This window comes from Drosophila simulans, chromosome 3L (assembly GCF_016746395.2).
Source record: "Drosophila simulans strain w501 chromosome 3L, Prin_Dsim_3.1, whole genome shotgun sequence".
Lineage (NCBI taxonomy): Eukaryota > Metazoa > Arthropoda > Insecta > Diptera > Drosophilidae > Drosophila > Drosophila simulans.
In genome coordinates this window covers 16345657-16372819 of record NC_052522.2, presented here as the reverse complement: position 1 = coordinate 16372819, position 27163 = coordinate 16345657, and the positions used below count along the sequence as shown (strand labels likewise).

Below are 27163 nucleotides of genomic sequence, written 5' to 3'. Positions count from 1 at the left end.
AGAATCATGGAGTTTTTAAGCACTGGCTTCCTAAGCTAAGTTAACCACCCAACCAGTCCGTGTCGCGCACCCATCAGACGCATTAGCCGAGTTTCTTACCCAACTAGCGCTGCCAACGCGTTCGTAAGAACTAAGCAGTAATTATCAATATCGATACGTCGTCTATCGGTATGCTGCCAAGTACGGTATGTTTAAACGACCGACAAGCGGTCACACGAGTGCAAGTTGGATTCCAATTCGATCCGTCGCGGTGCGTGGAAAAAATGCACAGATGTAGATAAATCAGCCAGCAACGCTAGCAGATCAGATACAGCTATATCGTCGCGAAAACCGATTAATTTGCCATGTCCAGCAGATCCGCCTGCGGATCAATTAAACCGTAAAAAGCAGAGCAGGCGAGCGTGAGCAAGAGAGAGAGAGGAGAAGCCAGAGGCGGAGGCGAAAGACAAAGTGCATTTTCAGGGCGTGTTTTTGAGACCCCCCCTCGCCAGTTAAGCTCACCCAGCCTCCCAGCCGTCGACAAGAAGTTTGCCGACACAACATTTTGCCAACATGCTGCAAATTCGCAAATGCACCTGAGCGGCCACTAGAACAACAAATCAGATAAATCGCAAACTTCCTTTTTCCTCCGTGCGTGTGTACTTCTGTGTGTGCGTGAGTGTCTCCAATCTTTTTTGTCTACTCCAAAAACGCAGAAAGAGAAAGAAAAATGTGTGCGTGTGTGTGTGTGAAATAAATTAAAGCAAAGCAAAAGGCAAAACGGCAAATAATTGAGCAAAAGGCCAAGAGAGAAGAGTTGAAGCTGAAGCTGAAGTATATAACAAGAAAAGCAAAGCAAATAATAAGTAGTAGTAGTAAGCGAATAAGCCGTAGCAGCAGGAGCCGAGAGAGGAGAGAGAAAAGTGTACAAGTTGTTGTTGCTGCGCAAGAGCGAAAAACCACCCAACCACCCACTGGCAAATGGGGGCTCAGCAGGGCAAGGACAGGGGCGCCCACTCGGGAGGAGGCGGCTCGGGGGCCCCCGTCAGCTGCATCGGCCTCTCCAGCAGCCCAGTGGCCTCCGTTTCCCCCCACTGCATCTCCAGTTCCAGCGGCGTCAGCAGCGCCCCTCTCGGCGGGGGCTCCACGCTGCGTGGCTCCCGCATCAAGTCCTCGTCCTCCGGCGTGGCCAGTGGCAGCGGATCGGGCGGGGGCGGCGGCGGATCCGGATCGGGGCTGAGCCAGCGTAGTGGCGGACACAAGGATGCACGCTGCAATCCCACCGTGGGTCTCAACATATTCACCGAGCATAACGGTAAGTTCCTGCAAGTGTTGAAAAACGGGCATGCCAAGTACACAGAGCAAAAAGCATATTTTCCAAATTGCAATGCCTTGTTAAGTCAAATTAAACGAAAAACGTCTGTATATAGTGCACGCTCTATCAAAATCGTTTATTTTAAATTAGGTGTGCACTAAAATTTTGTTTTCTATTCGAAGTTAGAAGTGGTTTGATCATTTTGTGTTTCGATTTGTGTAAGCTTGACTTATTTCTTATTGGTGTTTCTCTTTTACATTGGATCTTAGAATTATTTTCTTGCACATTATAGTTTGAGTTAAAAAGGCATCAATCGTAAGAAACATCAGGACCAAATCGATCTGTAAAAGAGTTATGCATAGGATGCACAAACATGCATACATTTGGAGGTCCCATTCACCCACACACTAATTGTAAAAAATTGCATGCAGAATCCGAACTCAGGTGTAAATTCCATCATAGTATTGTGACTTTTCTTATTATCCATGGAAATGGTTCTTGCTGTATTGCCAATTGCTCAGAGTTGTGTTATCTCACATCCCACAAGATACCAATGTCCATATATACATACATACATGCTGGGAAATCATTTCAATTCGTGATGAAATCTTTTGATATTCCATACAACAGTTGTTAAGTATATTTAAGAAATCAGTAACTAAAAAGTTTTATTCAATGGGTACTTTTAATAAAAAAAAAATGCTGTTTTAAGCGTGCTCTTGCCATTAAATCTCTTTTGTAAATATCATGTAAATTTTGATTTATCTGCCAGTTTGGGCTGCACAGTGTTGTATTTATTGTTCATAAAGTGCAGTCCTCTCGGCTTTCCCTTTCCCCTCTCTCTTTCTTTATTATCCCCGCTCTTCCTCTATTTACGCTGCTTTCCAATTGAGCCAATTTCTTTTTTCCTCCATTGCTTCCGATTATATTGGAAATTATTGTTGTTATTGCCGGCTAGTTTCATACTTGTTGTTGCTTTTCCGCTGCTTTTGTTTACTGGAGAGAAGGAGAATGAATGAAAAAGAAAAGTGATGGAGAGAAGAGAAAAGAGAGAGAGAGAGCAGCACGCGTTGCTGTTGTTTTTGTGCTGCTTGGGGCGGTTTCAATCCGCATTCGTGCTCTCCATCATCCTTTATCCTTCGGCCTTCTTCGTGGCACCCTTATCCCTGCCACCCGCACAGTGGTTGAAATTGCGACCCACAACACCGTTCTCCCACCCCCGCTGACATATTGCCATTTCCTCCACTTTTCCGCATTTCCCCCGCATTTTTCCTGCCCTTCACGCAGTCACGCACATTTTTATTTGCCTCATTTTCTTGTCTAATACTTTTCCATTATTTGCCCTGCCAAGCTGCATAATTTTTTCTTTACATCCTCCCCGTTTCCGCATTTTCCGTACACCCCCTTATTGGGAGACATTTGCCGTTTCTAATGGCTTTTTTATGTCCATGTCGACGAAGTCCTACCACAATAGGACCCGCAATCGGGTGGCATTCGGGATTTGCCTTAAGACTACCGGAAAAACATTTGTCAGGTTATAATAGTTGCGAAGACTCAGTGGTAGAAACTTTCTTTTAACAAAAAAGCATAACTATGTATGAGAATATATTACGAGGGTCGTATAAATATTAGGGTTTTTTTGTAACTTAAAATCGTATTGGCTTATTCCCCTGACAATTGCAAGCGTTTTTCGCAACAGCTGTTTAAAACTGAAACGGATTTTTCCCAGTTTTGATATTTGCACGCTCGACAATCTGTTCCCAAATGTATTATAACCATAATAATTATAACCATTAATAATAGTTGTACTTTTTAACTTTTGATGTGAATACTTCAATTTGCAAACTATTCAACTCCAAAACAAATGGCTTCCCCAAAGGCCAAAGTATCGATTTTCCCTTGGCACTCCAAGCTGAGCCACTTTTCCCAGATGATTTACAACAAGCTGTGGATTTTTCTTCTTGCTTCTTTCAACTGGAAGCCATTTCTTATCTCGCTCTCGCAGAGCCTTCCGTCTCACCAAGCAATTTGTAATCAATTAATGCTATTTTTATTATAATTAGTCGCTTATTGTGTGCATTAAGTTCAGTCAATCTCTCAGCTGGGACGCTGATAAGCCGGTTTTCATATAAATATTTATTGGCGCTACTATTGAGTCATCGCTCCGTGCAATACAATACATATGTACATATGCGACCGTCATCGGAAAACAAACAAACACGACATTTTCCAGCTTCGTGCGGTGTGATTTCCCAGAAAAATACACAGAAAATTCGCCAACGAAAATGCACATCTATTTGGCAAACTAGCAGAGTGTGTCTGTCTCATCATCCAAAAAGGTCGAAATGGGGGCCTGCAATTGCCTTTTTTCGTGTGTCTGGCCTGCGAAATGCAATTACAGAATTACAATGTAAAAACGGTGTGTCTGGCTCAGCAGATTACAAGGCAGCACAAATCCCAAAAACCGAAACGGAAAGCCAGCCAGCCGGACTCACCGCAATTGTCAGTTCGGGTGGATCTCGGACTTTTAAGTGGGCGAATTGGGGGGGAAAGTCGCGCTATGCTTCCTCCGACTCAATCAAAGTTAAACCCACCACACACGTAACTAGGCACAGTGGGATAAAACCATTCAATAATTGTTGAAAATACAATATTACAATAGTAAACACATCGTTAAGTATTCAGAACTTGTGTGCATTTTGTTATCTTCAAGTAAACAATTGAGGCACTGAAAAAATACAATCAAGGTATTACAGTTCTATTATTTTTAGATTCTGCTTAGATCAATAAATTTACAGTCTCAAAAATTAATAAATTAAAATGGAATAAGTTTCTCTTTCGCTATAAATAACAGAATGTAAAGTAATAAGAACAAAGTGAATGAAATTCTTTGGCTTATGATATTACAGTATTTGATTAAGGCTTCTTAAAAGATAAGAATGAGAATATGAAATTTTTTAAGACTAATAATCCAGCTACGACGTAGCAAAGGCAATGTTGAGAAGTCGTGGGCGTTGTGCTAGTTGCCATTGCAATTGCAATTGCAATTTCATAACCTTGTTGTTGGTCGTAATGCGATACAATGTAATTAGATACTTTGGGGCGGCAGTTGCATTGGCCAAGGGATTGGATTGTGTGTCGCCCTGGGAAAATGCCAAAGAACTGGCGCAGTTGCAGATGCATCAGCAGTTGGAGACGCCTCAATGGAGTTGCCAATTGCAGTTGCAAATGCAGCACTGCTGGAAACCCCGGGCCATCGTAGGCACCACTTTGCAACCAACTCACGCAAGTTGACGACTCAAAAATAGACTCAAGTGGGAGAGAAGCCACAACTCTTTCCATCGAGGAGAAAGAAAATGTGCACTTGCAAAAGAAAATATGTTTTACAAATTCCACAACTTTTCTGTATTTTGAAACCAGTCATTTTGCTATATCATCAAAATGTTTTGGAATTTTACAAGTGTTGTTTGATAACCATTTACAGTTACCTGCATATTTTGACCATAATACATTTTACACTTCGAAAAATGCACTATCAATCGTTCCACGTTGATAGTGTTTTTATCAACTGTTTACATAGCCATAGACGGAGGCAAACAAAAAGATTTATAGGTTCAACATTGTAAATTAAAATTAATAAATGAATTAAGAACTCAGGAGAGGCTAATATTTAATGCCACTTTGAAAACAGACTTTAGCCAAATTATGAACTTAATTTTTGGAATTTTAATTAAACTTTCATTTTCAAATACTTACGTATGACTCTTTCTAAATTTTCTTAAGGCTTTTGTGAAAGCATCGAAAACTAACTTCTCAGATTTTCTCGCAGTGTACAGTGTACTCTTCTCTATCTTTTTCGCACAAGCAGGGAAATCCGAGTGTGGTGTTGGTCTCACTTTGCTGACATGCAAGCGGCAAATTATGAGCCGGGGCAAATGAACTTTTCACAAGGCTAACGGTTAGCAAAAGGGGCGAGAAAAAAAGGGGGGCGTGGCAGTCAGGTGGCACACAGGTGAGAAATGTTTGCTCTTCGACTTTTCCTACCAACCCACAAAAACCCCCCCAAAAACCAAAAAACAAACGGAATAATGTAGACGTCACATAAATATTTCCCCAATGATTTTATGTGCTCCAACATAATTGTCATAATAATAAAGCACTCAGAGAAAGGGAAATCAGGGGGGGAGGGGGAGGAAGCGACGGTCGAAAGGGGGGGGGGGTTTGTTCCCCATATCGAAGGCGTTGTCTCCATTACCACTTTGTACCACAAGTCTTTTCTCTTTCGCGGCTGCACTTCTATTATTAGCCCCAAAACGAAATGTGTATCTTCCATGCTTTCAGTTGTTATTGTCGTTTTTATACAATTTCCTTTGGCGCTGACAGAGATTGAAAGTTGGAGGAGTCGCTGATCAAGGGGCGTAGTTGAGATGACGACCACCGAAAGGGGTCTTAAAATAATTACAACATTACTGTGATACGAGAGTTTAAAAATCGAATATGTATTAGTTAACATTTTAAATTCATTGAATAATACATATACTATTCTCTAATGAATATGATAAAATTTAATGACTAGAATAAGCATTAAAAAGTTTTAGCGAATTCACTGGAAATTTTCCCATTTCCGTACTTTCTTAAATGAAACAAATAAATTCTTCTACGTTTACTAATGGCATTCACATTAATTTGTTAAGCTTAAATATTATATTATAAATGCACTAGTTCTTCTGCAAAAGTTATTTGTAATTTGTTAAGCTTAAATGTTAAATATAAGTACACTAGTTCTTCTGCAAAAAGTAAGCTTATTGATTCTATTTTTGTAACCATAAAACTATCTTTTTTTATGGCGCCCCTTCTTGACTGACCTTTGACCGCGCCCCTGACATCAACAAAGTGCACAACTCTTCGTGAGTTTATTTTGCATGTGCGCCATCCCTTTCTGGCGCGGTATTTCACCAGACGAGATATATATGTATATATATACATATATACATAGTTTCTGTGGATGTTCCTGTTCTCGATCAAGCTCGTAAATCCTTTCGTGCTCCATGTTCTTTCGGTATCGGCCTCTATTTGTTCTTTTTGTTTTTTTCGATGATTGCATGCCCTGCGCTTTGATGTTTTTTTTTATGTTTATATTTTTAGAGCAGTGCGCTTCCATTTCTAGTTGCTTAATATGACCTCCACCTCCGTGAGCTCCCACTCCCGCCCACTTTCATACATAGATGGGTGTGTCAATCCAATGGGAAAAACAAAGTAGCGCCAACAGCTGTTCAAATTCCAATTAGACCGCCGTCGAACAGCTGTCAGTGCTCAAATAACGGTAAAGTTTTATGCAGAGCCAGCTTTTCGTAATGCAAAGAATTTCGCTGGATATCAATTGCTGCAAACAAATTAATCCATTAGGAACTCGGACATTCCAGTGACTTTCGTTGAGACCTTACGATCTGTTTATATGGCCATAGATCATCATAAATCTGACATCGCCTGCGTTTCAATAATTTCCCCAATCACTTTAAAGTCTATTTTCCTCATTCATGTGACATTAAGTTCGGTTGATTGCTTAACTTTGGTTTTATGTAATGTGTGCCCTCGTCTTCATTATTTTAATTTCGCATTCCCAGTGGAGCGTTTCCGCGACCACGCCCCCTTCCCCCTCACATTTACGCCCACCGAAACTCTGGCCCGCATTTTATTTCTGGAGATTGTTCCCCCGAGGTCTTTCGCCCCATTGAAAATGGTTTGCATAAATTAGCTGACGAAAATGAGGGAAATTGTAGAAAAACAAACAGAATTTGTGAAAGAAAAAATATATATATTTTTTTAAAAGGGGGGAGTGCGCATAGATGCTCCAAGTATAACGGCAACTAATTAGAAGCCAAAGAGGTTTCTTTCACCCCGATTCGATTCTCTATTCATTTTTCAGCTTTGAGGTCATAAGTATTGACGCCACTTGATTGATTGATTGATTGACACAACAGTGCTGGAAAGTCTTTATTTCTCTGTGGTTTGGACATGAATAGCAATCGAGGGGGGAATTGCTCCACTTGATATATTTGCCATACGTATTTTCAGTGTTTAACTTGCAATTCCCTCTGCTTGGTGTCCCCCTTTTGCCACATTTTGTTTATTAAATCGAGTGTTTGCCCTCTCGCTCGCTCTGTCTCTGTGTTAAACAAGCCAACAAGGTCATATAAATCAGCAAATAAAACTTTTCTCTTTTATATATTATTATTTATGTTTATTGCACCCAGTTCATGGCACCACAAACATAAACAACAACTTTGTTTGGCCCATTGAGCAAATACAGTGGCTTATCTTTCTGGGAATTTGGTTTGGGGTATTTTCTAAATATTTTATTAGTGTTTACTTTAAGCAAAGAAACTATATATACCAAACTTTTGAACAAACAAAAATTAACCACCCAAATTGATGTTCAAAATGCCAAAATTGTGTGTGATAGATAAACTTCAAAATGTATCTGATGGCTCTAATTTCCTGAGTGCTCACTGTGGTGGAGCAGAAGGCGATTGGAAACCTGTTTCTGGTTCTTGTCTTTGCGGGAATTGAATCCATCATTGAGCCATGAGAAGTATAAAGAATCGGATTCCAATACCGATTCCGAGTCGGCTTCTCTCTTCTCGGTTGCAGTGCCAGCTTCTATCTGCAGGTTGAATTGCATTCGCTCCAATCACGTTCGCAATTGCAACTGTTTATGCGATCTCATGGGTTCTTTAAAGGGGGGGCAACAATGGTGGTTAAGGGGGAGGGTGCGGTGGGTGGCAAAAGGGGGCAGCATGGCACGTTCACAACTTTGGATCTCTCACTTGCAGTTACTTTCATATATGCATGTATGTATATAGGCACCTTTAGTTCAAGCTCCAGATTGCGAGTTGGCAGCGTGAAGTAATCTCTGCAAAAACAGCAGCAAAAAAGGCACCAGCTGCAGCAGGTTGATTGAATTTTTCTCCAGTTTCCCAGGTGGGGCATAATCCCCTAGAAGAGGAAGAAGAAGTTCCACAAATGAGGTGTGAAATGAATGGAGTGCGAAGTGCGAAACATTCGAACAAATAGTGCAAACGAAGGGTAGCATTGAGCTGTGTAATTAAGCTTTGAGCTGCTTACTTTTATTTAAAACTTGAATTTACGTTAACTGAAGATATAGTCATAAAGTAAAGTAAAGTAAAGTTTATAGCTCGTTCTATATTTAATCACATTATTATACGATTAGCTTAAGAAGTCTTTATTTTAACACAATAACACAAACAATATTAACAGTCTTACAATTTGTTGTACCCATGCACTTTAAAATAACAATATGCCAAATTAATTTCTTTAAGTCCGCTAATGATACTGCCCAATTTCTTTTTCATTTAATTTTCTGCCACCTGCCATTGATATCCCCTAATTGCGATTTCACCCCATTTAGACATTGGTGAAATTTGACCAATTCTCTTGGACGGCTTATCAGTTTCTCTCCAAACCATTGAAATGGACGGCTCCAAATTCTGTTTGTTTTCTTTTTGGCCAAACAAATTAATAAAATTGCCAACCGCTTAAATAGCGAAGAGAAAAGAAATGTGTGCAAAAGAAAAAGCATGACAAATGCAAGTGCAAAGAGAAAGAGAAAGAAGGTGAAACCTGTTTGTCTGTTTTGCCGGTGGGTTCGCAACAAAGAAATGCCTCCTTCTCTTTCATGGCGCTAAAGCTGTCCTTTTCACTCCACATAGTCCTGTCTCTTTCTTGCGCTGGTCAGTGAACCATTGAACGAAAACATGAAGCTGCTCAAAAATATGCCTAAAAACAGATGATAACCGAAAATGTGAGCCGTCAATTTTTTTAAGTTCACAAAGCCATTTTCAAATGTGTTCAGAATTAATGCGAAAATTAATTCATTTAATTGCCTTGCCGGCTTTCGTATGCTCTTATTCTCGTGCCTTTTTTTTTAATACTCTTCAAAATTAAATTTTCAAAATGGAGATTTAACGAAAATTAAAAAAGTAAGAGCAGTATTCAGCTATGTAATTCTTATAAATACAAGTTTTTAATTGTCATAAATCGAGTTAAAATCATTTTTGAAACAGATTTTTTTATTCCAATTGGTGACTAAGTTTGATCCCTAAATTTTTTTATAACAGGAACGAAGTGTAACGAAACACCCCGACATTTAACAAGGGTATTTGTTTCGGGCCTTGGTTTTTAGGATTTTTTTTTTAATGCTCCGCTTGGATGGTTCATTCAGAAGTTTGTTTGGCCTTTGTCTGGCGACGACGTCTGTCAATTTTTATGCCGTCTGGTAATATTTAAACGACATCCACATCCGCGGCAGCCTGTCGCTCCGCTCGTCGTTGTCGTCCGTTTCATTTCATTTATAGCAATTGCACTTGCTTCCAAGAAAAAGAAACCGAGAAAAGGAAGCGGGCAGCAAAAAAAAAGAAAAAAAAATGGCAGAAAATGAAGTAAATGAATCACCAAGATGGTTCTTTTATGCACTCATCATAGATATCATTCCTCTGCTGTCTTCTTCACCTGGGCTTTAAATAGTTTTCCCCGTCTCTGGATTTCTCAATTTTTCCAGACTTTCCGACCCTTTTTCCTAGTTGATTTCGCATTCTGTTCTCACAATCGCGATAAACGAACCTTTTTCTCTCGAAGAACTTGTCCTGTCGCAAACAGAGAGGAAAGGAGTGAAGATTTCAATCAGATTTCAAATTTAGCTGTGGGAAAAGCCGAATTGCTTTCAGCTTGCTGGGAAGTGGGAAAAACTAAGCCGAAACTGTCGAGTCATTAATTACTTGTGCAATCCTTATCAATCGTTCGTTCACCTTTTCCTCGGTTGCATACAAGCAGGTGGGAAAAATCAGCACAAGTGCTAGACTTTCACTTTGCACTGGCTTTTCGATTTTCGATTTTCATTTTCATTTCAATTCCATTGACCAGTGAAAATAAACAAATCAAATTTGAGTAACAACTCTGTTAATTGCTGACTCAATCGATCAATCATTTTCATGGCGGCCAGACAAAATATAAGAGGTTTTCAGCGATTTTACAACAAATTTCCCACTTCTCCACGCTCGACTTAAATTAAGCGCCGAAAAACGAAAAACGAAATCATGGAATGAAAAATAAGCATGAATAAAAGCGAAAAATAGTTGAAAAGCAGACACCTGAAATGGAAAATCATTAGCTGTGAAAATGGTAATTATTATTATTATTATAAAAGCAGACAGGCGAGAAAAGTGAAAACAGTGACTTTGTTTCTGCCTTTTTTTTTTATTTTTTTTAGTGCGTAATTAGTATGAACAAAAATGTGTTAATTTACATTGCGGTAAGACGCGGAATGATGTAAACATTAGTTGGACGAAGAAAAACCGCATTAAAGTTTGCTTCTATAAATGCGGAAATAATAAATGCTAAATAACAGAAATATCCAATATTTTATATATTTTTATAGTTGCTAAATATTTTGACGCAGCAATCGTATCGATAATTATGAAAGTTGTATAATTTATGCATCGCACCGAAAGAGTTTTGAATGATTTTTTGTTTTCGGGGGAAATTCGTTGTCATTATCCAACAATTAGCCAGACAAACGAACGGATATGCGATGGACGTGACCGGCGGGTTACGTAAAATGGTATTAAATGCTATTGCGACAATGACAATGATAGAAATGAACGGGGAAAACCAGAGAAAATAGAAAAGGGCAAAAAAAAAAAAAAACCAAGGAAAATTGCGCGCATTAAAAAGCTTTTAGGCTGACTGCCATAAAGATAATGAAATTTTGTCTGCCGAGTACCGAGATAACATTGATTGGGTAGGTGGAAAAATACATATTTGTGTATATTTGACACAAGTAATTACACGCTTGGGCAAACCAAACGTACAGGCATTTAAGTTTGGTTGCACTTTGATCTCTCAATTTCATTATTTTTGTGTATTTTTCGGTTGCTTTCAATTGGGGAATTACGTAAAACTAGGCGACAGAGGTTAATTTGAAGCACGCTTTCGACTCGAGGCGGAGTTTCCCAAGGTTTCATCTCTATTTTTGAGTTGAATATGATTTTACAATTCCCAAACAATGCGAGTTTTCCGCCCACGCACTTAAGACTTCTTTTTGTGGCTGTCAACTTTTCCCAAGACATGAATGCAGAGAAAATAATTCAGAAATACCATCATTGTGTCCGAGTCTTACCCACATCCATCTGTTGTTTTGGCCCTCTACACTGACTTGACTTTTATCTCCCCCTGAGAGCTTTTAATATTTGTTTATCTAGAACTGGGAAAAAGAACACATTTTTATGGTCAAATGCTTTTTATCGCCTGCTCAAATTTATTATCTGAAAAATGTATGCCCACGCAAAATGTTTGAGTATGTTTCCCTGCCAGCTGACATGCAAATGAATAAGTGCAAATATCTAGGAAAAAACGTATGACAAATGCTTGTTCCCCACCCGTTTGGCCATAAACAATAAGCCGTAAAACATAAACAAAAACAAAACAGAGCACCGGCATACACAGAAACCATAAAAAAAGGCAGGTCAAAAAACGAAAGAAGGAATACCAAGCCCGAATCGAAAAAAAAAATGAAAACAAACAAAAAGAATCATGAATGAATATCGTGTGTGAATTTCAAATAGTCTGTCCATAGAAAAATGTACGGTGGTCAGAACCAACAACCTTTAAATTATTACAATGCCTTGTATTATCTTTTGTATATGGTGCTATTGTGGTGGAAGTTTCATAATTTAAAACCATTCTTTTTATTTTAACTTAATTTCTATTGGCTATTTTAAAGAAAATATCCAACACTGCTTACAATAGTAGGACCTTGAGCTTAAAATAAAATTACACGGTCACACTAAATCTTACAGTTAATCCTGGAATTCCTTTCTTTCATCATGTTTTCATGATCGAATCATAGATATCTCGTTCTTTCCACACACTGTGCACTCTGTTCGCCGAGTGAGTCATTCACTCGGCACTCACAATTGAATTCCGACTCTTTGGCCAACGCGTCGTATTAGCTTCTTCTTCTTTTTCCCCTGCTCTCTGGGCCCGTTCTGTTTGTCATTTGCATAGCCGCACAAATTGTGCATGCCAAACGGTTTTTGTGCCTTGTTTTGTTTGCTTTCTGGTCATCGTCGACAATTAAAAGTCAATTTCATTCACACTAGACAATGGAGACGACGGACCCTCGGTCACGTGATAATGGACACCATCACGGCACAATGGGTGAAATTTCCTGTGAACCTTGCAGACTGTAATTGATAAAGTTGGCCGATATCAAGGGCCCAGATTCCGTACGAGATAACTTTGAAAGAAACTTTCCCCTGCCCATTATGAAAAGCAAAAATGTTGCAGCTTTGTGAACTTTGCAGCAAGGACAGGATAGCGTAGCGATGCACATACAAGGGGAGACCTGGATCGATAGGACCTTCGCAACAAAATTGCTACCTTTTCATAATCCCATGGCGAATACCCTGCAAATATTTTGTGTGCCATATCAGTTACTATATACTGTATAAGACATACTCGTACATGTTCTAGTGTTGGAAAGCTGAAGTTATTTCTTTTTTTCTTAACATATTTCAATAGATTCAAACCAAATAATAGTTACATGGAAATATTTTCAGAGGGTATTGTCAGCTTCGTTGCCTCAAGTGCATTATCCGCCCATTCATGTGGCTTGTCGCATCGTTTGTCCTTCACCTTATCCCTCATGTCTCCACCCATTTCCCCTGCGCCTGCATTTCGGGTCCTCCGGTGGCCTGGATGCTGGCATTCAATTAATTTGCTGGCGCTGATGCGATTTTATGGATGACACTCATCGCCCGACTGTGGCGGAAAAGGTTTTCATTATTGATTTTTGTCCCACCTTTTTTCGCTGCGTCGTCGTCTGTTTCACTTTAATATGTATTTATTGCACTCACTTGATTTCCATCAAGTTCCTCCTCGCAAATGCAGGTCTTAAGGGAACTGAGAGGGTGCACTCAGAAAAATAACGAGTTTCTTAATAAAATTCAATTTAAAGAGCTAAACATATATGCGGTTCAATGAGCTGATATATTTGTATTAATTAGCCAGTTATAGAGCCCATTTTAAATTAAAAATACATTTTTGCACACACTTCACTTTACTTTAGTACTTCTTAAACAATAATGAAGTACTTGGAATATAACCTATTAAGTGTGATTATGATTTTCTTTGCAGTATGCACTTCAAATGCACTTTTAAGTGCGAAATGTGTTTTTTTTTTATTTCTAAGTGTATGACTGCTGCGACACACGTAACATTAGGTTGCATGCATCCCTCGACTGTGGTCCTTTTCCCCGCGGAGCCCGCGTTACGTAGGCTAGTGAGCCTTGAGTGCGGAATCCTTAGAAAAGTGGTAAAATGCCCTGTGGCCAAAGGGAAAAGTCGAGGGGCTCGGTTCGTGCTTTGTCAGCCAAGGGTGGATTTCATATTTGACATTTTTCCTTTGGTCCTTTTGCCAAGTGCAGGGCCAAGTCCTGGCCACCACTGCACCCGCGACACCCCTTAGATCCTTCGGCCCTCTGGCTCTTTGCCTTTACATAACTTTCCTTTTGTTCGCGCATCTTCTGTTTCGTTCTGGCCATTCGCCATCTCTTTCGCTGCTTGTAGTTTTTCGCACAACATTTTTTCGCACTTGAATGCAAAGGGGAGGAACTTGATCGCAAGGCTAGGGGTGCAAAAACTAAACAAAAAAAAAAACTAATTAAATTCTTTCACATTTTTTACTGCATTTCCTACACGTTTCATGTTTGCTACGTCAGTTACCAGTTGCTTTTTTCCCAAACCATATCGAATAAGGAACATTAAACGGGAAACTTAAATTCCCAGATAACCATATGCTGTTCTCAAAAGTTGGGCAGGGAAAACTTTGGCTTTGTAGGTTAATTTCTTCATGTTTCCCTAACTAGCTCCGGTTTCCATTTCCCTTCGGGGCGTATTCGCTGCTCTAATCGGGTCTGCCAGCTTAATGATCTCAAGTTCCGTTCAAAAGTTCCGCTTCAAAAGGTATCATTAGGCCATACAAAGATGAAAAATGCATTTCTCCTCTGTTCAGCGGGAAAAAGTTAAATTAATTACTAGTTTTTTTTTTTTTTTACTAATATTACTTAAAATGACTTTAATATAGTTTAATAAAATTAAGAGGTTAGGATTCTGAAAAATTACATAACTTTATTTATATTACTTAAATAAATTACTTAAAATTACTTAAAATGTCTTTAATATAGTTTTATAAAATTAAGAGGTTAGGATTCTGAAAAATTACATAACTTTTTACTAAGGTTGGGTGTCTTAACGCAAGTTTGAGTCTTTCCCTTTAAGTTAATTGAAATAAAAAGGCAAAAAAGGCTGAAATCAAACCCCCGAGAATTTTCCTACATTTTCCCCCTTCCCCCGCCTTGCAACGGAAGCCAGAGAAATGACTAATTAAATTTACACCGTAAAAGTTTATTACTGCTGACTGGCCACGCCCCCTGCCCCCTATATACATATGTTTGTGCAGTTACTATACACTCGTTTGTATATATGTATGTGTAAACGTCTGGATGTCTGGCCAAGAGGCCAAAGGCAAAATGTGAATGAAATCCGACAAGTAAAGTGAGGAGGCGGTGATAAAAAGGGGAGACGAAACACCGAGGCCAACTGAAAATCCCTGCCAGGTTAAGACACAAAAGCCCTTGAGCTGAAAACACAAAAATACGTAGGAAAAAAAGAACAAAGCTAAAATAGAGTAAAAACAAAAAAAAGCTACTAAGAGTCCATAGCAGAACGTGCTGAAATGCAATGAGCGAAAAAAAAAATGCGAGCAAACCAGAAAAGTGCCACAAAAATCAAACCCGCAGAAAAACGAACAAGTGCATGAATGGCCTGTGTGAATGGATGACAGACTGAGCGAATGAAATAATGAATGAGCAGCTGAAGATGCATTGCCATAAATCGCCCATTGAAACGGCTCGATTTGGATGGGGAACGAACAGAAGCACACTATATCCACCGATAACAAATGGCAGACACATCAAGTTTAATGCTCGCGCCGGACAAGGACGGACTGTCAAACAAAGGACGGATACTACAGAAATCTCAAGATACAATTCGCAATGAGTATCCGTTAGAACCAAGGCTGTAATGAAAAGCGTTTCAGTATTCTACTTGTATAGTTCTATAGTACTTTGTTGCAGAAGTGCAGACCAGCTAGATTTCTAGTCTTAGTTGTGGCACTTTTAATAACGTTAATGATAACCTACTAATACTCAGATCATCATCTAGTTGAGCTTCTAAGTTCTTGTTTCGCAGGCACTACTGTAGTTTCTGTATCGTTGCATAGTTTGCTGATGCGGCTGATTCCAATCTGTGCTTACTCAACACACTTACTTTAGTCTTTGAGTAGTTGCGGGCGGTAAGTGGGTGGATTGGAGGCTTGGGTGGTGCGGAGGTGCGGTTATGCCAGTGGGTGGGAAAGCGGTACCGCGCATCATTTCACTCGTGATCAGCCCTCAGCTCGAGATGCTCCAAATTCGCCGCTAATAACCTGCATAAGCAGTCGCTAGATGGCGGATGTGCATGTCTTGAGACATGTTTCTATCGCCGTCTCTGTCTCTGGCCATACCTCCGCCTCTTTCCCACCCAACATGTGTAGAATTTTTGTGACTTTAAAGTTCATTGGACCCATTCCGCTTGAGCAGCAGCTTAAGTTCTCTGAATGGGGCATATATTTCTCCGTTCTTTTCTACACACTCCCCCTTTTTTTTGTCAAATGTCTAGGGGGCGTGTTACACTGCAAAAAAAATTTATTTTCCAACAATTGTTAATAACTTATAAAGGCCATTCTTATAACCTTAAATGTATGTAAAACATTTGTAAATTTGTGTAAATTTTAATGTACAAAGATGCTATAAATACAACAATAACACTTCTTTCAGTGTGCACACACACACTCGCACACTTTGGATTTTCCAGAATCACTGAGATACTTTTCACTCGTCTGAGAAATTACCGCACTTACTGAAGCCATCATCTGGCTGCTGTTGTTATTACTCTTCTTCTTGTTCTGGCCGGGTCGCTAATTGGCCTTTCTGCGGTTGCAAGACCCCCTAATTCTGTAATGCCTCTTCGCTTTTGATGTCATCCATCCGCTAACTGTATATATGTACATATACATACATAGTTCGCTGTACATGTGTTGTGTTCCTATTACTTACCTATAGTTATGACTAACATAATTGTATTTAATTTAGTTTCCTCTTTTTATTTTGTTTGTAAAAGTTTGTTTCTTTGTTTTGAGCCTCTTCGGTCTGCCATTGTAGTTCATCGCATTTGCCGCCCATCGTCATTAGATGATAAGATGAAAAACTGCCTGCTCTATCCATAGATACTACCAGATTACTAGTTGGCCAGTTGACAACCTGCCTCTCACCCAAAATCTTTCTGTTTCTTTCGTTTCTGCAGGTACCAAGCACAGCTCTTTTCGCGGCCATCCAGGCAAATATCACATGAACTTAGGTAACAATCACAAAAACTTCAACACACCATCCAAAAAAAAAAGTAGAAAATTCCCATGTAAAGTCCGCATGAGAAGTGTCATTCTTAATAATTAAAGAGCGGTTTCCATTCGATGATTGGGGTATTTTCGTTATACATATATTGCACGATGATATTGGGGGTTTATAAACAGTGATGAGAAGGCATATGTTCTTGGCATATGAGGGAAACCAAGTTCTTAAAACTCGAACAACATAAATATAGTTTTAAATTTTTTCGTTTTTTATGTTACTTAGTCAATGATGTTAATCATTCGTTGTGACATAATAATCCAAAATAACTTATGTGCTGAGGATAATCAACTTATCAAATTCGTTTAAGGAATACAGAACATAAGACTTGTTATGAACTTAACATTTTTTGAACTAAGCTAACACCTGAATCGCTTAGATTCAGACTAGCTCGTTAAAGTTTTCCCCCTTAAAGCCATTTAGCTACAATTATGATAATTGAACTTTATGCAACATCCCAAGCTGACTCAACGTCATTAGACTTCCTCGATTACTCCTAAAAACTGAGTCAATACCAAAGTATTCTCGATACCCGCGCCCAGTAAAACAATTGCCCACATGAGTCATGTGCCCAACAACGTACATAAATACTTTAAAATTGGATGTCCGAGATTGCATATAAAGTGGGTGTATATGTATATTCAGCGGCTAATATTTGGTTTGGGGGACTTAGACAGGCAGACAGACCACCATTGGTGAAGCGTACATTTCCGCTCTAATCTGTCCCGATATATTATTCCCTTCTATATACCCCAAAAACCCACTCCACACACCTATTACTCGCTATTAATATTTCCTGTCTCGCGCGCATAAATTAACAGTGTGCGATGGGGAACCCTTTTCAAATGCGTTACAATATGATTTGGATCGGTTTATGACTGCTTAGCACACCGACCGCAGACCAAAGATTCCCGACTCCCGGCCCCTGAATGACTTCCACTTCACCGAAAAATTTATGCACAATTGTGTCCATGAAAGTGGAGAACATTTATGCAGCGGAAGTGTTTGCTTTTGGTTAAACAAAACTCGCACGCACTCAAAAAAGAAAAAAAAAAATACAAAGAATGGAATATGTAAATTTGTACAATTATTTCGAAGGGGACATTGAAGCGAAAGTCTGGTTTAATTCCAAAGAGTACCCTATTATAGAAGCTTGATTCGGACAGGTTTTTGCATCTGACAAGTTGGCGCAGTCTATCAAGCGAAACTTCATCTCGAAATGATCTACAATATTCTGTAGAACAACATTGTGCAGGAAAATGGGCTGGCAAGTGATGTGTGCCGACTATCAGATACCTTTTAATATGATACAATAGAATGCTTGAACTTCAACTAGGTTCTTGACTAACAATCTGTTCTGTTCAACCTTTGAAGGTCTATCAAAAAGTTTCTCTTCTTTCGGAATGCATCCCACAGATTTAGTTATAGGTACACAGAACATTCCAGCTATGGATACCCAGTTAAAAAAAAAAAGAGTGTGGGAGGCGGAAGAAAAGAACGACATTGGGTGGGGGGTGCATCCGAACCGACTGACAATCAGTTAGAACTTCCCACAATAAAATGCCTCGTTGGGGGATTCCTGGTCCACCGCTGGCTGGCTGGCTGGCAGGCCACGATTTGTGTAATTTTATTCCGCTTAATGCATAATTTATTCCATTCCCTCAATGGAGCAGGGAGTTGCACTCCCCATTCCCCGCTGGCCAGCACTTGCTCCACAAATTGCCCGCATTCCTCGAAGAGAAACAGGTTTACCTGCATTGTCTTCTCTTACTACACCTTTAAAAAATAAAAGCGATTTGCAAAGATGCCTCTAATGAATGGCATGTAATCGCACAGAATTTATCATTAAAGTTCAATTAAAAATGTAATTGTACAATTTGTAACTGATTAACTACTAAAAAAACACGATTTTACTCTACATTCTAAATTTGATTTTGAAACCGCAAACAAACCAAGTGTAACTTGGCAATTCTAATCAATGACCAAAGATCGTACAATTATAAATCGATATCTTAGGCGAAAAACATTTGTTTGACCCTTAAATATTAAAAACATCCAAGGTTTGGTTGTTCGTAATCGGTGTAACAACGCGTTTGGACTTTGCATTCATGTTTTACCTAATAATAATCCAATAATAATTTACTCCTTGTCTCTGCTTTACAGAAGCCTTGCTGCAGTCGCGTCCATTACCTCACATTCCGGCCGGCAGTACGGCGGCCTCTCTCCTGGCAGATGCGGCTGAGCTGCAGCAGCATCAGCAGGATTCCGGTGGACTGGGGCTGCAGGGCTCCTCCCTGGGCGGTGGTCACAGTTCGACTACATCCGTGTTTGAATCCGCACATCGGTGGACCTCGAAGGAGAACCTACTGGCCCCCGGACCCGAGGAGGATGATCCGCAACTTTTTGTGGCGCTGTACGATTTCCAAGCCGGCGGGGAGAACCAATTGAGTCTGAAGAAGGGCGAGCAGGTGCGCATACTAAGCTACAACAAATCGGGGGAGTGGTGCGAGGCGCACTCGGACTCCGGAAACGTTGGGTGGGTGCCCTCCAACTATGTCACGCCGCTCAATTCGCTGGAGAAGCACTCCTGGTACCACGGGCCCATCTCACGCAATGCCGCCGAGTATCTTCTCAGCTCCGGAATCAATGGCAGCTTCCTGGTCCGTGAAAGTGAAAGTTCACCGGGTCAAAGGAGCATCAGTTTGAGGTGCGTAAATGGGGTTTTTCGTGGGATCTTTGATTGTATTGTGATATTCCCATTGCCATCTTCTTCTAAACAGATACGAGGGTCGCGTCTATCACTACCGCATCTCAGAGGATCCCGATGGGAAAGTCTTCGTTACCCAGGAGGCCAAATTCAATACTCTGGCCGAGCTGGTGCATCATCACAGCGTGCCCCATGAGGGTCACGGGTTGATAACTCCGCTCCTGTATCCGGCGCCCAAGCAGAACAAGCCCACCGTCTTCCCGCTGAGTCCCGAGCCGGATGAGTGGGAAATCTGCCGGACGGACATCATGATGAAGCACAAGCTGGGCGGCGGACAGTACGGAGAGGTCTACGAGGCCGTTTGGAAGCGGTATGGCAATACGGTGGCTGTTAAAACGCTCAAGGAGGACACCATGGCACTGAAGGACTTCCTCGAAGAGGCGGCCATCATGAAGGAAATGAAGCACCCTAATCTGGTGCAGCTCATAGGTTAGTAACCACCTATAAATTAAAGTTAAAATTTTACTAAGCAAGAAGCAAGAGGAAATGCCATAAAAATGTTTCCTTATTTCAGGTGTTTGCACCAGAGAACCACCGTTCTACATCATCACCGAGTTTATGTCGCACGGCAATCTGTTGGACTTTCTGCGCTCCGCCGGCCGCGAAACGCTCGATGCAGTAGCGCTGCTATACATGGCCACTCAGATAGCGTCGGGAATGAGCTACCTGGAGTCGCGCAACTACATCCATCGCGATCTCGCTGCCCGCAATTGCCTGGTGGGCGACAACAAGCTGGTCAAGGTGGCGGATTTCGGCCTAGCACGGTTGATGCGGGACGACACGTATACAGCACATGCCGGAGCCAAGTTCCCGATCAAATGGACCGCACCGGAGGGTCTGGCCTACAACAAGTTTAGCACTAAATCGGACGTTTGGGCCTTTGGAGTCCTGCTGTGGGAGATCGCCACGTATGGAATGTCGCCGTATCCGGGCATCGACCTGACCGATGTGTACCACAAGCTAGAGAAGGGCTATCGCATGGAGCGACCGCCAGGCTGCCCGCCGGAGGTGTACGACTTGATGCGCCAGTGCTGGCAGTGGGATGCCACCGACAGGCCCACGTTCAAGAGCATACACCATGCGCTGGAGCACATGTTTCAGGTGGGTGACGTCGAGGTGTGGGACGATGAATATGACGATGATAACGATGATCATGACGATGCTGGCGAGGAGGCGAGTGACTACGACGGCGACGACGACGACGAGCTCCACCAGAACAGCGGCAGCATCCACAGCCATGTGCATAGCCATAGCAATAGCCATAGGAATAGGAGTAGTCATAGTCATAGCCACAGGCACCGCCACCACCTCGTCGACGTGCTCTGATCGCTCGAGATCGAGGGTGCAGCAAGTAGTGATAGCAATAATGAGCCACATGGTGCCCATCTCTCCTTCTCCGCTCCTCCGCAGGAATCGTCCATCACCGAAGCGGTCGAGAAGCAGCTGAACGCCAACGCCACCAGCGCGAGCAGCTCCGCTCCGAGCACATCGGGCGTGGCCACCGGCGGAGGAGCCACAACCACGACGGCGGCCAGCGGCTGCGCTTCCTCATCCTCGGCCACCGCCTCGCTAAGTCTCACACCGCAGATGGTGAAGAAGGGTTTACCCGGCGGTCAGTCCCTCACGCCGAACGCCCACCACAACGATCCGCACCAGCAACAGGCCAGCACGCCCATGTCAGGTTAGGGTAATCCCTTTACACAGTGCCTTCCAGTCTTACCAGTGTCATATCCTTGCAGAAACCGGCTCCACTTCCACCAAGCTAAGCACTTTCTCCAGTCAGGGCAAGGGCAATGTCCAGATGCGTCGCACCACCAACAAGCAGGGCAAACAGGCGCCCGCCCCACCAAAGCGAACCAGGTAAGACGACGACTTCTCTGGATGTGTGGATCAGAACGAGCTGTTCAAGTAAAACCATTTATGACGGGGAAAAACCCAAGAAGAGGAGCTAGGATCAATGGCAAGCCCACCAAAAGTTAATCATCTAATTTTAATATATTTATAGCCTGCTCTCGAGCAGTCGGGACTCCACTTATCGCGAGGAGGATCCAGCGAACGCCAGATGCAATTTCATCGAGGACCTCAGCACGAATGGTATACACAAATTGAAAACTGCCAACTATTTCAGCCAGACCCTCTCAAGAAATTTCAAGACCCAAATTCCAACCCACCATACACACCAAATACGTACACAACAACAACAACAACAACAACAGTCCGTACAACAACAACAACAACAAACAGTACCATTGTCAGTACAACAACAACCACATCAACAGCAGAAACAACAACAGTATTCCATTAAGAAATCGTCCTCCTGCAGTAGTTTTCTTTACGACATCCTATTTCGAGGTATTTTGTAACCGGAGTCCATAGCGAAAATCTCCTATTCAAAAATTATATTTTGGTTCCTGTGTTATTTGATTTGTGTTAATTGTTTATGTTTAATTGTAATTGGTTTGTTAGTACTTACATAATTTTCTGCATTTATTGGTTGTTCATTGTGGAAGTCCTTCATAGTTGATTTCTGCGTTGGTAATTTTCTAAATTTAGTTGTTAAGAAGTTATATTCGTGTCGATGATTTCCTAATGTAACTTCTTTTTTCTGTCTGATCTCTGAGCATTAACATTTTTCATTTGATGTTTCTCTAACCATCTTCCTACTTATTATATTCTTTGGTATTGTTTCTTATTTTATTGCTTTTATTTTTGTTTTTTGCCTGCTTATATTATGTTGTGTTTTTTTAGTTATGATTATTTTAACTATCATTTGGTTTATATCCTTGAAAGTCAATAATGTTCGTATTCTTTAACGTATAATCTCGTGTTTAACTTATCTTGTGATCTTAGTTATTTTCAAATTTTTGTAGGGCTGTCAAACTATGGATCTTACATATATTATCTAAAATAGAATGGACTCTAAGAATATTAAAACTCAATTTTAAGAAATCATTGAAAACTAGCTGTAATGCATCCTTTCAAGGTTATACCAGATATTTTCTTAAATACTCATTTATTTTTAAGTTGATAATTTGGTGTTTTCTAGTTTTACTCGCTCGACAAACATCAACGCACACATACACACCACAAGACTTTGGTCAGGATTAACCCATACCCAAGTGTTTGTGATGGGAAGTACCTACATAGTTCGGTGCTTTTAATAAACTCCAGTTTTTCTATACCGAGAAATAAATACAATTTTAATTAATTCTAAGATTTAGAAGGTATTTCCCATCACTGACCATTAATACCACCCAGCATCAAGCACCTGGCACGACGCATTCTATTAATCAAGCACTATGCATTGATTCCAGCTAATCGTTCACCATTTACCATTTACTTTGGCAGGACTAGCCCGGGACATCAACAGTTTGACGCAGCGGTACGACTCCGAAACAGATCCGGCAGCCGACCCGGACACAGATGCCACGGGCGATAGTCTGGAGCAGAGTCTGAGCCAAGTGATAGCCGCTCCGGCCACCAACAAGATGCAGCATTCTCTTCACAGCGGAGGAGGAGGAGGAGGCATAGGTCCTCGATCCTCGCAGCAGCACAGCTCCTTCAAGCGACCGACTGGAACACCCGTGATGGGTAACCGAGGACTAGAGACCCGGCAGAGCAAGCGATCCCAGCACCACCCACAGGCTCCGGGTCCAGGACCGCCATCAACTCAACCGCATCATGGCAACAACGGCGTGGTAACCAGTGCCCATCCCATCACTGTGGGTGCGCTCGAGGTGATGAATGTCAAGCAGGTGGTGAACCGCTACGGCACACTACCAAAGGGTGCCAGAATCGGTGCCTATCTGGACAGCCTTGAGGATAGCACTGAGGCTGCTCCTCCTCTTCCGGCAACTGCTCCTTCACTGCCACCAGCCAATGGACACGCCACGCCTCCGTCTGCCAGACTTAATCCGAAGGCCAGCCCCATTCCGCCACAGCAAATGATCAGGAGCAACTCGTCGGGCGGTGTGACCATGCAAAATAATGCGGCTGCCAGCTTAAACAAGCTTCAGCGTCATCGCACCACTACCGAAGGCACCATGATGACGTTCTCCTCCTTCCGGGCGGGCGGTTCCAGTAGCTCACCCAAGCGTAGTGCCTCGGGAATGGCTTCAGGAGTCCAGCCAGCTCTGGCCAATCTGGAGTTTCCACCGCCGCCGTTGGACTTGCCTCCGCCGCCCGAGGAATTCGAGGGCGGACCACCACCTCCTCCGCCGGCGCCGGAGAGCGCTGTGCAGGCCATCCAGCAGCACTTGCATGCCCAGCTTCCAAACAATGGCAACATAAGCAATGGAAACGGAACAAACAACAACGACAGTAGCCACAACGATGTTAGTAACATAGCTCCCAGTGTGGAGGAGGCCAGCTCCAGATTTGGTGTCTCTCTGAGAAAACGAGAGCCCTCCACCGACTCCTGCAGCTCGCTGGGCAGTCCACCCGAAGATCTCAAGGAAAAGCTAATCACCGAAATCAAGGCCGCCGGCAAGGAATCTGCTCCGGCCTCACATCTGGCCAACGGCTCGGGCATCGCTGTCGTGGACCCTGTCTCCCTGCTTGTCACCGAACTAGCCGAGAGCATGAACCTGCCAAAGTCGCCGCCGCAGCAGCAGCAAAAGCTGACCAACGGCAATGGTACTGGGTCCGGATTCAAGGCTCAGCTGAAGAAAGTCGAACCCAAAAAGATGAGCGCGCCAATGCCCAAGGCGGAGCCGGCAAGTACTATTATCGACTTCAAGGCTCATCTGCGCCGGGTGGACAAGGAGAAGGAGCCGGCAGCTCCAGCTCCAGCTCCTGTAGCCGTAGCCAACAATGCCAACTGCAATACAACGAGCACTTTGAACCGGAAGGAGGACAGCAGCAAGAAGTTCTCGCAGGCCATGCAAAAGACTGAAATCAAAATCGACGTAACCAACTCCAATGTGGAGGCGGATGCGGGAGCAACGGGCGAGGGCGATCTCGGCAAGCGACGAAGCACAGGTAGTATTAATAGCTTAAAGAAACTGTGGGAGCAGCAGCCACCGGCGTCGGATTATGCCACCAGCACGATCCTCCAGCAACAGCCGTCGGTGGTAAATGGCGGCGGAACACCGACTGCCCAACTCTCTCCCAAGTATGGCATGAAATCGGGGGCCATCAATACGGCTGGCACTCTTCCAGCCAAACTGGGCAACAAGCCGCCACCGGCTGCCCCTCCACCACCGCCCCCGAACTGCACCACCTCCAACTCCTCCACCACATCCATTAGCACCTCTAGTAGAGATTGCACCAGCAGGCAGCAGGCCAGCAGCACAATAAAAAACTCTCATTCAACGCAACTCTTCGCAGATGACGAGGAGCAGTCGCACACGGAAGGCCTGGGATCGGGAGGCCAAGGAGCAGCAGACATGACCCAGTCGCTGTACGAGCAGAAGCCACAGATCCAGCAAAAGCCAGCGGTGCCGCACAAGCCAACAAAGCTAACCATCTACGCCACGCCTATTGCCAAAATGGCCGAACCAGCCAGCTCCGCCAGCTCCACCCAGATATCACGGGAGAGCATTCTGGAGCTGGTTGGCCTGCTAGAGGGCTCGCTCAAGCATCCGGTGAATGCCATCGCTGGATCTCAGTGGCTGCAGCTGAGTGACAAGCTCAACATCCTGCACAATTCGTGCGTGATCTTCGCGGAGAACGGTGCGATGCCGCCGCACTCCAAGTTCCAGTTCCGGGAGCTGGTCACGCGGGTGGAAGCACAGTCGCAGCACTTGCGCTCCGCCGGCAGCAAGAACGTCCAGGACAACGAACGCCTGGTGGCCGAAGTCGGTCAATCGCTGCGTCAGATCTCCAATGCGCTTAACAGGTAAATGATAAGACGGGGGATGGACGCGTCCGACCAACATCAGGGCATCTGGCTGGATGCCGAGGGTAACTTCATCAAGCGCAAGTGATCGGGCCCCAATTTGTAGACCCAATCATCCAACCACACCATCCCCCGTGGAAGCGGAACCGTAAACGGAAATGGAAGCGAAGCTAGTAGGCCGGAAACAGGAGGAGGAGAAACAGGAAACGGAATTTCAAGCCCAGCGAAGAAGAAATGACAACTACATTAGCAATAGCAGCAACTAAAATCGGAGGAGGACACTATGTATCGTACTTGGTAGCGTGTAGTAGTAGCTTCTATTATATATACCCATATATATCTAGTCAGATCTGTGTAGAGCCCCGACGAACGCTTCCAGAAAACCAAGAAGTTAGAAAACCGAAAAAAAAACAAAACAGAAATGAAATGAAATGAAATCATTAAACAATGAGTTGCTAAGCAAATTTGGGTAAGGTCTCGCGGGAGTATCCTTGTTTTTAATTGTAAAGTGAGGGCACACCTCCCACCCACTCAACCCCCTTCCCCCCTATCCAATCACCCCTTCAAACGTATTCGCGCTTCGTTTGTTTTATATACATAGAAAGACACAAGACATGGCTTAAGAATGAAAGGAAATATATTCATAGAATATCTCAATAAACTTAGTAATTACGATGAAAACGCAATGCATATATACATATACATACATATATTTACATATACTAGTCGTAAAATGTTTTATTATACCTATACATTTACATACTTCTACAAGATAAAAAGATAAAGATAAAGATATTATATTATATTATATTATACATTTAACGACCACAAAACACCCCCTTTGAGAAAATGGAAACGGAAAGGAACTTGATACTTCTTCGAAATGCGTAGGCGCGACTTCTTTTCGATCGTGTGTTTTAAGCCCCGCAGTATACATATATGTCTATGATCATGATCTATATGTGCTCGGCGTAACCATTGCATACACAGTAGCGAAGCCCAAAGATATTATTATTAACTGATAATTACAACTACTACTACTCAAATTGATTTGTTTAGTGGCAAAGACTATATTGATTTATGTTTAATCTATGTTCGAGAACGAAGCGCATCGAAATGCTTTTAAGACGTATTACACAACCGAGTGTAATTATTATCTGATATTTTCAAGGATTTTAAACAACTTTTATACGTAAACAAAAATCACATAAAAATTAAAAAAAAAAAAAACAAAAACGAAACCAAAAACATTTATTTCAAAGTAAACGAATCGAGACAGTGAGGCGTGGGGCTGCGATAATATGCAGGGCGGTCAAACCTACAGATATAATTACATATATTGATGTGCATACAATAAACTTATGCCTTTCCCTGTAACCCGAAAAGTCCTCTTCCTTGGCCCCGAATCGAATAAATGTCAAAAAGAAACAAAAATGGCCAACACAGCTGGCGAGGCAAAAGCAAAAAGTTTCCCAGTATATACACAAATATATTTCTGTAACTTCTATAATACACCAAGCGCCTGAGATAAGCGCTAAAGAATAATATCTAAAACGAAATCGGATCAAAAACAAAGTACTTCAATGAGAAATAAAACGATATTTAAAGAATTCAAACTCCCATGTTTTAGCGGGATGAACTGGGCGTTGGGTATTTATTTTTTGAAACATTTAAAAATA

The 27163-nt window shown here is 42.2% G+C and overlaps 1 protein-coding gene across 8 annotated transcripts; it reads left to right on the top strand.

Annotated features, from left to right (window-relative positions):
* The first annotated feature begins 142 nt into the window (after nucleotides 1-142).
* Nucleotides 143-27100, top strand: LOC6738362 (tyrosine-protein kinase Abl). 8 transcript variants are annotated; one of them, XM_039293671.2, is made up of 10 exons: nucleotides 143-1294; nucleotides 16775-16828; nucleotides 19042-19585; nucleotides 19659-20074; nucleotides 20160-20746; nucleotides 21056-21326; nucleotides 21385-21505; nucleotides 21651-21997; nucleotides 22994-24625; nucleotides 24974-27100. In XM_039293671.2, exons 1-10 carry the CDS (start codon nucleotides 961-963, stop codon nucleotides 25486-25488), a joined length of 4821 nt encoding a protein of 1606 aa, XP_039149605.1. In that variant the 5' UTR covers nucleotides 143-960; the 3' UTR covers nucleotides 25489-27100. The 8 variants fall into 8 exon arrangements, with proteins under 8 accessions (XP_039149605.1, XP_039149606.1, XP_039149601.1 ...); XM_039293673.2 differs by having other exon boundaries at nucleotides 144-1294; nucleotides 21651-21739; XM_039293672.2 differs by lacking the exon at nucleotides 16775-16828.
* The last annotated feature ends 63 nt before the right edge of the window (nucleotides 27101-27163 follow it).

Excerpts from the sequence above, each read along its gene's own strand:
- LOC6738362 (XM_039293667.2), top strand. The coding sequence starts at position 961 with ATGGGGGCTCAGCAGGGCAAGGACAGGGGCGCCCACTCGGGAGGAGGC. Across the intron at positions 19,586-19,658 it reads CAAAGGAGCATCAGTTTGAG|ATACGAGGGTCGCGTCTATC; the intron begins GTGCGTAAATGG and ends TCTTCTAAACAG. Across the intron at positions 20,075-20,159 it reads TAATCTGGTGCAGCTCATAG|GTGTTTGCACCAGAGAACCA; the intron begins GTTAGTAACCAC and ends TCCTTATTTCAG.